A 10,608-nucleotide genomic window follows, 5' to 3' on the forward strand; every position below is an offset into this window, starting at 1 on the left:
TTCAGCAGTTAAAGGCTGCGGGAACTGCTGTTCAGCTGGAGCTCTACAGATGTTCCTGAGGGAAGTCTATGTTCAGTGTGAGAAAACAGCAAATCTTGCTGCGGTTCTGCACTGAATGTCTGGGGTATTTAGGAGACTGCAGCTGCAGAAAACCTGCCTGTCCACTGCTAGCTCCAGCTGTGGCACTGGTGGAGTAAATTGCCACCAGCCCCCAGGAGATGCTGTCGCAGATCGCTGATTTTCCAAATGCCTGCACCGATGAGCTCTGCAGCATTGAGAGCGCAGGTGTGGGAAGCCTGTGCAAGGAAAACTTGTAACGTATTCAGGTCGTCTTTTATCACCTCTCAGCTGAGGTACCAGCACGAAGGGAGCTTCAACCCAGTGATCAGGTTCAAGGTCTGCACAGCGACAGAAGGGGGCTCAGGGGCGTTTGTGGTCTAAAATGCGCACAGCGTTTTTAGGTGTGTGGTGTTTACGCTGAGAGCACCCAGAAGAGAGGGCAGAGTTGGCCGCTGAGCTGGAAACATGCAGCTCCAATGGAAAGATGGTGAGTACCTGCTGTGTGACAGTTGCACTTGACATTCTGCAAACCCCTCTAGTGCTGCAGCTTCACAGAGAAAAGGGGGGCAGCGATCTGGTCCTAAACCACAGCTTCACTTCATACCAGAGAAGTGGTGTGCTTTAGTCTCAGCAACTGGGTTTTTCCTCTCTTTGAAACAAAAGGGTTTGATTTGTGAGTGACTTTTGAAACCTTCATCAAAACTTTCCGTTCCTCCTTATTGAAGAGATCCTTCAAAGATTCACCACGGGAAGAACCAGCAATGCTGAAGCAAACAGAACCGGGTGTCGCTCCCGGAGTTACCGTCACTGATCGCTGCCAGGGATCCAGCAGCAGCGTCAGCAGCAACATTCCATCGTTGCTTGGCAATGGGACATCCTTCAGAAGGAGGAGAGAAAGTGATGAGATAGAGAACAACGGCCCTGGTGGAGCGTGGTCATTTGATGCTCATTCTGTGTCTACCCACCATCACAGCATAACTCCCCTGTCCTGAGACGTGCTCCTGCTGTCGCGGTGTGACATACCCGTGTGATCTCTGATACTACCAATAGAGAAGCTGAGTTTCTCACCACTAGGAAAAGGACACTGAGATCCTTCCACAAAATTACTAAGAAACCAACCCTACCCGAACCTCAGCGCCTCCTCCAGCTCCGATGCCCCAAGCTCCCTCTCATTCCCCATAGCTCTGTTCAGTGGTTGTGAGCCAGGACACAGAAAATTAATCCCAAACTCAAAGCCCTGTTCAAAAGTGGTGGACCCCTGTTAGTCTGTCGTTTCCCTGCATTGCACTGTCTCTTCTCTCCTTGCTGCTGTCTCCTTCTGCTCAGTTGTTTGATGTTAATTAAATACAGACCTAGGCTGGCCTCAGTGTGCAAAGATAAACCTCGGTCACAAGCAGCTTCAGGTTGCAGTTGACCAGCAAACACAGCACCGCAACCTCAGCTACAAGTAAAATGAAACTCACTGGAAGGTTTGGGAGAGAAAAGAAATTACCTTCTATGGTCTAACCAACCCATCTGGTCTCCTGACATCTCTTATATGACGCTCTGGAGAAGTAACTGGTCGAGTTTTCATATCGTAACTGTGGCACGACAACAGAAATTATTTATTAAAGAAGTTATTGATGCTGGTGTTTCACTGATCTGGCTGAGGTCCTCAGCCCGCAATGACAGCAAAATATCATCCCGAGGACAAAATGCCAAACCAGAGCATGCTAAAGTCAAAGAGAGTCCTTAATTAATGGGATTAACCACCTACTCCTCCCAGTTTTGGAGTAGGTCATCCTATGTACATAAACTGACCTAAATCATTTATACAAGTGTTGGGTTTAAATCAAAGCTTTTCCTGGAAGTCCTGCTTGTGCCTGGAGCCTTTTGTAGTCAAATAATTGCCGTTGCAACCCCAACGTCGCCCTTGCCCAGCACAACGGGCAAGCGTCAGAAGAGACAGGGGCTGTGGCACCTTTGTGTAGCGAGGAGTTGCAAAGCGTTTCGGCAAGTTAGAGTATGAAGAGAAGAAGGAGAATTCTGAACTCAGGCTGAATTCTGAACCCTGTGACACAGGGTCTGAACGTGACAAAAGAAATGGAGGCCTTGCATGGAAACCAGCTCGACCCTTGAGCCATGAGGACCAGGTCAAGGGCACCTCTACACCCAGGAGAGGAGTTTGGTACCCAGGCTGGGGTACCCAGCTCCACTTTGATACCCCAGACTCATACAGAATAAAATTTACCATTAACCAGGGACAAGAGAGAGGTAAAGATGTCCCCATTAAGAAAAGCAATAGCCCTTCCTGGACAATCCTTTAACTGAAGAGGTTCTCCCAGTTCATCCATCACCACACCTCTGAGGACAAGCACTAGGTGCTGTAGTTAAGCATCCACACTCTACAGCAGACTGGCAGCCTGGTCCTGACAAAGAGGTGATCCAGCCTTAGTTAGCAGCACTTTCACTTCCACCGGAACCACACTGAAAAGTGGGAATCAGGAATTCGCCTACTTTGGTCTTGGGAGGGACGTGCTTCTGAAAACGCTTGTGAAATGTCCTTTTCTGTCACTGAGTTGTTACAGTGATGGAAGCAGGGGGCACTCACGCAACAACCCTGGTGGATGGCAGAACCAGTGCACTTTGGCATCGCAGAAAACACTGGACTCACTGTAGTCATCTACAGGGTAAGGCCATAGTTTGAGTTCCTTGTCTACGTTCCTCCATCGGCCCGTGAAGACAGGTGCTTCCCAAGAACAGCTTATCCCAGTGTAAAGGGAGGATGGATTCTACTCGGGAGAAGAAGAAGAAACTGCTCACTGACACCAGAAGGAGCCTACACAAGTAGCGTCACTTCATCTCTCATCTGGGGATGGCTGGAGTGCAAAGAGGTGACTCGACCTCAAGCCTGATGTTCACGTTTGCTGGATGGGATGTTGAGATCCAGGTCCTTGGAATGGTGTTTAACAAAACCTGTTTTCTCTTTGTTTTGCCAAAATCGGCTTTATTTCAGGAAGACATCACAAGTCTCACAGCCTCCTAGAAGTATGAATTTTGCACATCTCAGCAGGCCTCAGGGCAGCTTTCCTCACTCACCAGCACGCTGTGATGCCCAGTGACGTGAACCATAACCCCTCTCTAAGCTGCAGCCACGGCTGCGAAGGCATCAAAGTCAGCAGCACCCGGTCTCTGGCACAGCCAGGAGAAACGTGGCAAAGGAGCAGGAGGAAAGCACGTTGCCCAGAAAAAATCATCCTCAGGACAGCTGGGAAGCTCCAGCCAATGAACTGAGTAGTTCCCCAGCCCACCACCTCGCAGTCAGGTGAGACTGTTGCTGTGGCATGTGCAAAGCTCCAGGAAGCGCCTCCCGTACTCGTGTACCAGTGGTCACCTGGAGGCAGCAGCAAGGGCCCCCTCTGCTGAAGCTCACAAGGGTTTTTTTTGGCAGAGCGGAAGCCCCTGTGGTTAGAGGAAAAAAAACACAAGATGTTAAAAACAAACAAAAAAACCCCTACAAACCTGGAGGCATGGGGCTTTCTCGGTGGGTTTCACAGACCACCTGCCTTGCACAAAGCAGCTTTTGCAAAGAGAGCAGCTGAGCACCTGAGGAACCTGAGGAACCTGGCGGCGTGTCAGCGGCACACGTGCCTGAAGACAAACAGTGCAGAGGGAGGTATGCCCTGAAACACCCGCGCCTCGCTTGCTGGGTCCTAAAAAAACAGCGAGCGCTGCCGTCCGCACGAGACCCCTCGAGCACCCGCGAGGGAAGGCAGCAGAATCCCTGCCAGGAAACACACCCTGGGGCCTGCAGCCAGAGCATGGCACCTCTGTGGAGCTGGAGCTGCTGGCAAGCCCCAGGCGGCGGGGGGACAGCAGGCTGCGGTGGCTCATCCTACCTCAGGCACGAGCATCATCCCTCCGAATCTCTAGGGGGGTCACCGAGACAAAACCCTCGAGACACCGTTAAGAAGAGGCAGCAATAAATGAGCCCAAATTCTGGATTAGAAATGAATTTCTCAAAAATGTGTTTCTTTTCTTTCCTTTTGCCACAGATGCCGAACATCACCTCTTTACCCACGAGGGTCCTGGTGACATCACATCCTCTCCAGAGAGCGATGCAGCCTCCCAAGTCAAACGAGAAAGATCACGTCTGCCCCGCAACGCCACCTCCGAGGACAGCCACCCCTAGGAGAAGATGGCCAGGTCTCCTGCACTGCTTCTCCTGCTCACTCTGGGGCTCTGTGAGTATGGACACCGGGCTGGTCATCTTCCTCACTGGCAGGGGCCAGAAAACCCCTGCCACTGCACCCAAGAAATTGGGCTAAATACTTAAAGGGGAGATAAAAAGCAAACCAGAAGGGCTGACTTTGAGGTTTGCTCAGTAACGGTGGAGGCAGAGGCGGCCCCACCTCAGCCAGCACAGGGCAGTCAGAGGGGCGGCAGCAGCACCGGGAGCACCGCAAAGGGAGCCCAGCCAGAGAAGTGGCGCTGGAGGAGAGGGGCAAGGAGAAAAAGGGGCAGTCGGTGTTTTTAGGGAGTCACTTCGGATGAGCTGGGAAGGGGCGATCTCCCTGCGAAGGCAGCTGGAGGGTGTTTCTGAGGGGCAGCTCCCATCTTTAAAGCCCGGGTGGCTCATTGCTGAGCACCCTCCGTGCACAATCCCAGCACGGACTACAGGAAAACCTCCAAGTCACCCAGACAGCACGGTCCTCCTCTTGGACCTCACTCACACCCCGTGCACAGGGAGCAGGGTTTGCCCGGCGGGGACGGGGCTCTTCCCGAGCACTTCTCACAAGGATTTCTCTCCCGCAGGCTGCCCTGGGATCCACGGCACGAGGTACCAGATGAAGGTCGGGTTTCGTGGCAGCACTCACCCCCAGATGGGAAAGCAGCTGGAGCTGGAGTGTGGGGGCGCCGAGAAGGACTATGGCGTATCCTGGATCCGCCAGGACAAGGATGGGGCCCTTCACTTCATCGTCTTCATCAGTTCCATGTCCAAGGCCACCTTCCAGCAAAATGAGCAGGCACGTTTTGAGGTGAGGAAACATGGAACAAGCTACCAGCTGGTGGTGAAGTCTTTCAAGGCACAGGATGAGGGGAAGTATTTCTGCGTCTTGAACAAAAACCAAATGCTGCACTTCAGCTCTGGCCAGCCCGCCTTCTTGCCAGGTCAGCAACACCTCCACCTAACCTCGCTTACCTCTGCACAGTACCTCCCGCTCCATCCTTTTCCGATCAGTTGTCTTCCCCACAAGCCCATTTCCCCTGCTTGTTTGCCCAGGGCATCTCGTGTCCAACTCCCCACTCCTCCTGCCAGAGGCTCCCTGCTTGCTGTTGTTTCTCGTGGTATCGCTCCTGCTCAAAGGCAAAGATGGTTGAGCAGACCCAGCATCAGCTCCCCACCCCTTCTCCGTCCCATTCACGGCTCTGAAGGGACAAGACTGAAGCAAAGGCTGCCACCACTCTCCTCACCTCACACAGGTCCCTGAAGTCCGACCAGCCTCAGGGTCCTGAGGCTTTTGGAGGATGGTGGCAGAAAGCAAGAAATAAGGAGCCTGCAGCTTCTTACTGGGCCTTGGGAGACCCTCCTGGGCGCAGTCACCATCCCAGATGGGCTCTGTGAAGTCCCCCCAGACCTGAGCCCCGTGCTGGCCACAGGAGCAGCCATGCCCTGGCTGGGGTGGGAGAGCAGAAGGGCAGGAGAGATCGTTTTCTTGGATTTCCCTGTATGCTGTATTCATCCACTTTCTCTTACAGTCACCACCACAGCAGCACCCACCACAGCAGAACCCACCACCCAGCATGGCACCACCAAAAACTACACCTGCCTGAAGACCCCGGATTCAGGTAGCCCAGCTGCAGGGAGGGAGCGGGGAGGAGCTGGTCTCTGGTCCGCTGACACCGAGGGTGATCCCGCAGGCACTCTGGGATGGGGGAGAGTGAACATCCCTAGAGCTTCATCAGAGTGGGGTCACTGGGAACACGCAGCTGGAGGGGTTAAACTCCGGAGCTTCATCCTGTGTAGGAAAGGCTGAGGATGATGCAGAAAGCACGAGCTTGTCTCATGACTGAACACACTAGGAAGAGGTGGAGGGAGGGTAAAGCCTTGGGGGCTGGGGCTGGTTGTAGCCTTGGCAGGGGACATCAGAAAACTTCTTGTCCTCCTCCCTCAGCTTCCCTGGAAACTGCAGGAAGCAGCAGCACTAACAAAGGCCTGCGCTGCTCTTGTGGACATTGCTGGTGGGCCAGGGGAAGACCTCTGCTTCACCACCAGCCTTGCTGAATGCCAGGCAGGTCCCTTGGCTCCACCAGAGCTGGCTGTAACACCAGCCATGAGCACCTGGTAGACCTTTCCTCTTCTCCCTTCCTGCAGAGACCAACAAGTGGGACTTCTTCTGTGACATCTTCATTTGGATTCCCTTGACGGGCGCCTGCCTCCTGCTCCTCATTGCCCTGGTCATCACCGTCCTGCTCTGCCAACGTAAGACTCACCCGTACCCCCCAGTAGAGATTCCTGTAGCCCCAGACCTCAGCCCTGTCTTCAGGGGAAAGGATCTTCACACTGTCCCCTTTCCACAGACACCCGCTAACCAGAACGCAGCCCACCCCAGAGAAGGACCGCTGTTAAAACAATCTTCATTGTCCTTCTCACCAGGCTTAGCCTGAGAAATAATTACCAATTTCTACAGTGCAAGGAAGAAAAATAGATTTATCAAACAGTATTGGCTCTTCAGCTGGTCCTTTCACCATCCTTAAATCGGTGTATCGGGCGTAAAAAGGGGCTCACAAATTCGATGTCGAGCATCAATTTGATGCTTGAGCTGCAACCAAACGAGCAGCTTCATTAGCCAGGTCAGAGGCTGCCCCTCTGAAAGCGCTACCCTAACACGTCTGGGCAGGCAGCGGTGCCGTGGGCAGATTTCGGGTTTAAAACATCTCCACGTTCCCCTTGGCAAGCAGCGAGTGCAAATGTGTCTAAATCCATGTACCACCCGCTGAAGCGGGTTTCACTTTCTGATACCTCAGAAGTCACAGCGGTCTCGTTAGAGCTGCTCAGCTCGTTTGCCAGAACACCAACATATTTTGCTGCGGAATTAACCCACCAAGGTCCTGGCTGACCCCGCAGCCCGGGGCTGACGCGAGGTGGATTTACCAGCTGACCCAGCTAAGAGAAGGACAATTTTTCAGCGTCCTTCAGCCCTGAAAAATCCTAATCACCCCCGTCTGCAGCGACAGGAAGGCACACAGGAAAAACCGTGGATGAGCTTCACGGGAAATCGTTCTTCTTGAGGGGGTGGGGAGGCAGCAGAGCACCCAGAGCTGGTCCAAGCTCCCTCTGAAGTCACCAGGAGCCCTCCATGGGTTCCCCAGTGACCCCAACGTCATTGACCCCCTCTCCACTCAAGGAGTTATCCCTGACTCTCGCTGCTGCTGTGGATCATCAGTGAGAAGCCATTAGCTGCGATTAATTTCTGCAGCCGGCAGCGTGAGCCCTCGGGGGCAGATTCTCACGGCTGGACACTGCGTTTTGCCGAACACATCCCAAAGCGACGGCAGAGATGCTAAGAAGGGAAGAGCATCGCTCGCCTTGGTTGCAGCATCACTGCCCCTCACCCACTGCAGAAATTAACTGCTGCCAGGGGATTTTCAGCAACATGCCAAGGTCACCGAGGTGGCAACACGCACCCTTCACCATTGGAGCTCCCTGGCCGACCCTGCTACAGCTACTGGCGTGAAAATTTAATTCATGAACAGCCTTAACACAGACTGTGGGGAAACGAGCTGCGGCACCGCTCCCTTGCGTGGCTTTCCTCAAAAATAAGTGTGGTTTTTCTGCCGCTCGCCTGGGGCACGCCAGCCCTACCTCCCTGCAGCGCTTCTGTGCTGAGCTGCGGCTTGGCGTCTGCCAACTGAACTGTTTTCTTTTTTTATTTTAGGAGCCAGAACACGAAGATGCAGATGTAAAAGGTGAGTGAGTGATGGGGGCTGACGGGTTTCTCTCAAACTCCACAGCATCTCGGCCTCAGGCGATAAAGCAGGCAGGTGCCAAAAAGCGACATAAAAATTCCTCGTCTGATATATGGTGGGTGGGAGGGGACTGTGTGATGAATTAAGGCCGAAAAAGAGAGAGAAGATGCTCTTCTCCTGGGTTTGTTTTCTCCATATGAAGTAACCCGAATCCCTGCGCACTGCCACTGCAGGAGATGCTCCACGGAAAGACAGGAGGGGCTTGCAGCAGCCTGAGGACTTTGCACATCACCCCCTGCTTACAACTAGCAAGGGCTTCCAGCGCGCTGCTCCAACCGGAGCCGGGGGGGACCGCGTTTCGCCCCCTCCCCTCCCCGTGTGCAGGTGATTTCATCACTGGGCCTGCAGGCCGTGCTCATGGACTAGATGCAAGCTCATGCAACCCAAATCCCCCCTGCACAATCCTGGACCAACACAGCCCGGCTTTCTGCCTCTCCTTCCCCAGCAGGCACTAAGTGACAGCAGCAGAGAGGCTCGTGCAGCCTTGGGGGACCTTCCTGAGGAACAGCAGTGGGGAGGGGGAGGGCTTCAGAGCTGACCTGTTTCCTAGGGCAGACAGGAATCCCCTTTTTCACGCTTTCCTTCCTGCCTCCCCAACCCGCCCATCTCCCTCTGTCACCAGGAAAACCCCTGCTGGAACAGTCTGGAATCTAATACTGCCTGGATAACTCCAGGTTTAAGGGTGAGGTGCTGAGTGACCGCGGGTCTGCGGCACTGAGCGACTTCTCCTTGGGGTGCAACCTGCTGCCATACATATCAGAACACAGTTGCACCCGCAGACCTGCATTTTCTTTAACCTCTCTGAAAAAGCCTCTCACTTCTATGACTGATGTTTATTCTGTCCGCGCTCTCTTGATCCTCGCCTGCCTTTCCAAGGGAACGCGATAGCGAAGAGCTCTTCTCGCAGCCCCGTTAGGACGGTGCTGCATTCCTCGCTTATCTCAGCCCCTGTTGCCAGCCCTGTTCTGCCCCGCCGGGGAAAAATGCACCACAGAGCTCTTCCATTCTGCACGGCCGCCCCGGCTGGGTCGCGAGTGCCTCGGGGAAACCTTCTCCCCAAGGACAGCTTTCCTCCGGCAGCTCTAGTTCTAGCAATTTAAGCTTTTATTTAGAGAGGAACTCCCTGCTGCTCGGAGCGGTTCTGCTCACCGAAATGAGGTTCTGTGGAAGTTCAGAGCGCAGTCGCTCAAATGAAGAGGCCTCAGGAGCTGGCCTGGGGTTCTTGCTGGCAGCTGAAGGATTCGTTTTCCACCACAAATTAACCTTCAGTGCAAACAGTGCCAAACCTGCGAGTCGTTACATCAGCATAAAACCATGGCTTGCTGGAGGCCAGGAGTTCCTCTGATTTTGGGAGCAGGCTGGCTGCTCGAAAGCCTCCTTTTACACCGCTCTGCAGGGAACTGGTTTGCAACACAAAAAAGTGCCTGTGAATTGATAACAGCTCCAAAAGTGATTCCCAGCTCCAAAAAATCCCCGAGCTCCTCTTCCTTCCTTCATTTCTGAGTGTGGAGAGAGGCTTGATGAGAGGGCAGGAGTGTGCAGAAGTCAGAGGAAAATCACAAAAAGAGCAAAAAGAGTCTGTGTGTGTGTCTCCCTTTTTTTTTTTTAATTGAAGCTTAAGAAAGTCCTTCTGTTGGTTGTCCCTGGATGAAGCATTGGCAGATCCCTCACCAGCACAGCGAGGGTGTGGGAACACTTTGCAGCCTGCTCTGGCAGGTCCCTGGCTGCAGACAGGCTGAACAAGCACTGGAAGCAGCCACCCGTTAATGGCCTTCTCGTTCCTGTCACATCAAAGTAAATCAAAACCTCTTTTCTCCCCAGACCTGCGAATGAGAAGCCCAAGGCGAAACCCAGCATGCCAACCCGACATATGTAAGCACCTTCTGGACAGCCTTGGGAGCTGTCACCGCGTAGGACCATCACCTTCATCCTCTCTAAAGCTCCCACCGCTCCCACCCCGACAAATCGGAGAGACCAGCTGGAGCAGACACACGGACAGCAAGCAGGACTTCTTCTGTGGGCTGCACAGCTCCTCCCAAATCCTGATGATTTCAGATTAATTCCCGAGGCCGAGTGCCATCTCTGCTCCCAGCGACGGAGCTCTGCGCTCCAGGCGAGAGAAAGTGGTCAGTCCCGGTGCTGACACGTGTCGGGGGTAAGCTGACGAGAAACAAGGGTACTAGCTGGAACAAGGGCATGTGATGCCTCTCTCTAAAATGCAGCCAAACTTTGAATCTGCTACAAAATCACTTAGAATAAACGCCCCCACTCCACACAGCCTCTGCTCGTGCTGCCACGTTTCTCCTGGGAGTCTGAGTGTTTCATCTAAGGTAACACAAGGCTGCGCCGAGAAGGTAAATATGGATTAAAGGGCCTTACTCTTTAGGTTTTTACAGTCCTGGGCGCTAAGATCTGCCGTTTTCCTCTTGCCATCCCTGAGCTGCTGCTAGCCCCACGTCCACCGAGTGCAGCAGGAGCTTTGCCTTTACCAAGGACGGTGGGATTTTCTTTCTTTCTGGAAGAAATGGTTGGGTGGCA

At 53.6% G+C, this 10,608-nt stretch overlaps 1 protein-coding gene across 1 annotated transcript; it reads left to right on the forward strand.

Annotated features, from left to right (window-relative positions):
* The first annotated feature begins 4,237 nt into the window (after positions 1-4,237).
* On the forward strand, positions 4,238-9,946 carry CD8A (CD8a molecule). Its single transcript, XM_010139860.1, has 6 exons — positions 4,238-4,283; positions 4,855-5,211; positions 5,800-5,889; positions 6,416-6,523; positions 7,980-8,010; positions 9,892-9,946. Exons 1-6 carry the CDS (start codon positions 4,238-4,240, stop codon positions 9,944-9,946), a joined length of 687 nt encoding a protein of 228 aa, XP_010138162.1.
* Positions 9,947-10,608: the final 662 nt, after the last annotated feature.

The sequence above is a fragment of the Buceros rhinoceros genome, unplaced genomic scaffold (assembly GCF_000710305.1).
Source record: "Buceros rhinoceros silvestris isolate BGI_N320 unplaced genomic scaffold, ASM71030v1 scaffold21557, whole genome shotgun sequence".
NCBI classification, from domain to species: domain Eukaryota; kingdom Metazoa; phylum Chordata; class Aves; order Bucerotiformes; family Bucerotidae; genus Buceros; species Buceros rhinoceros.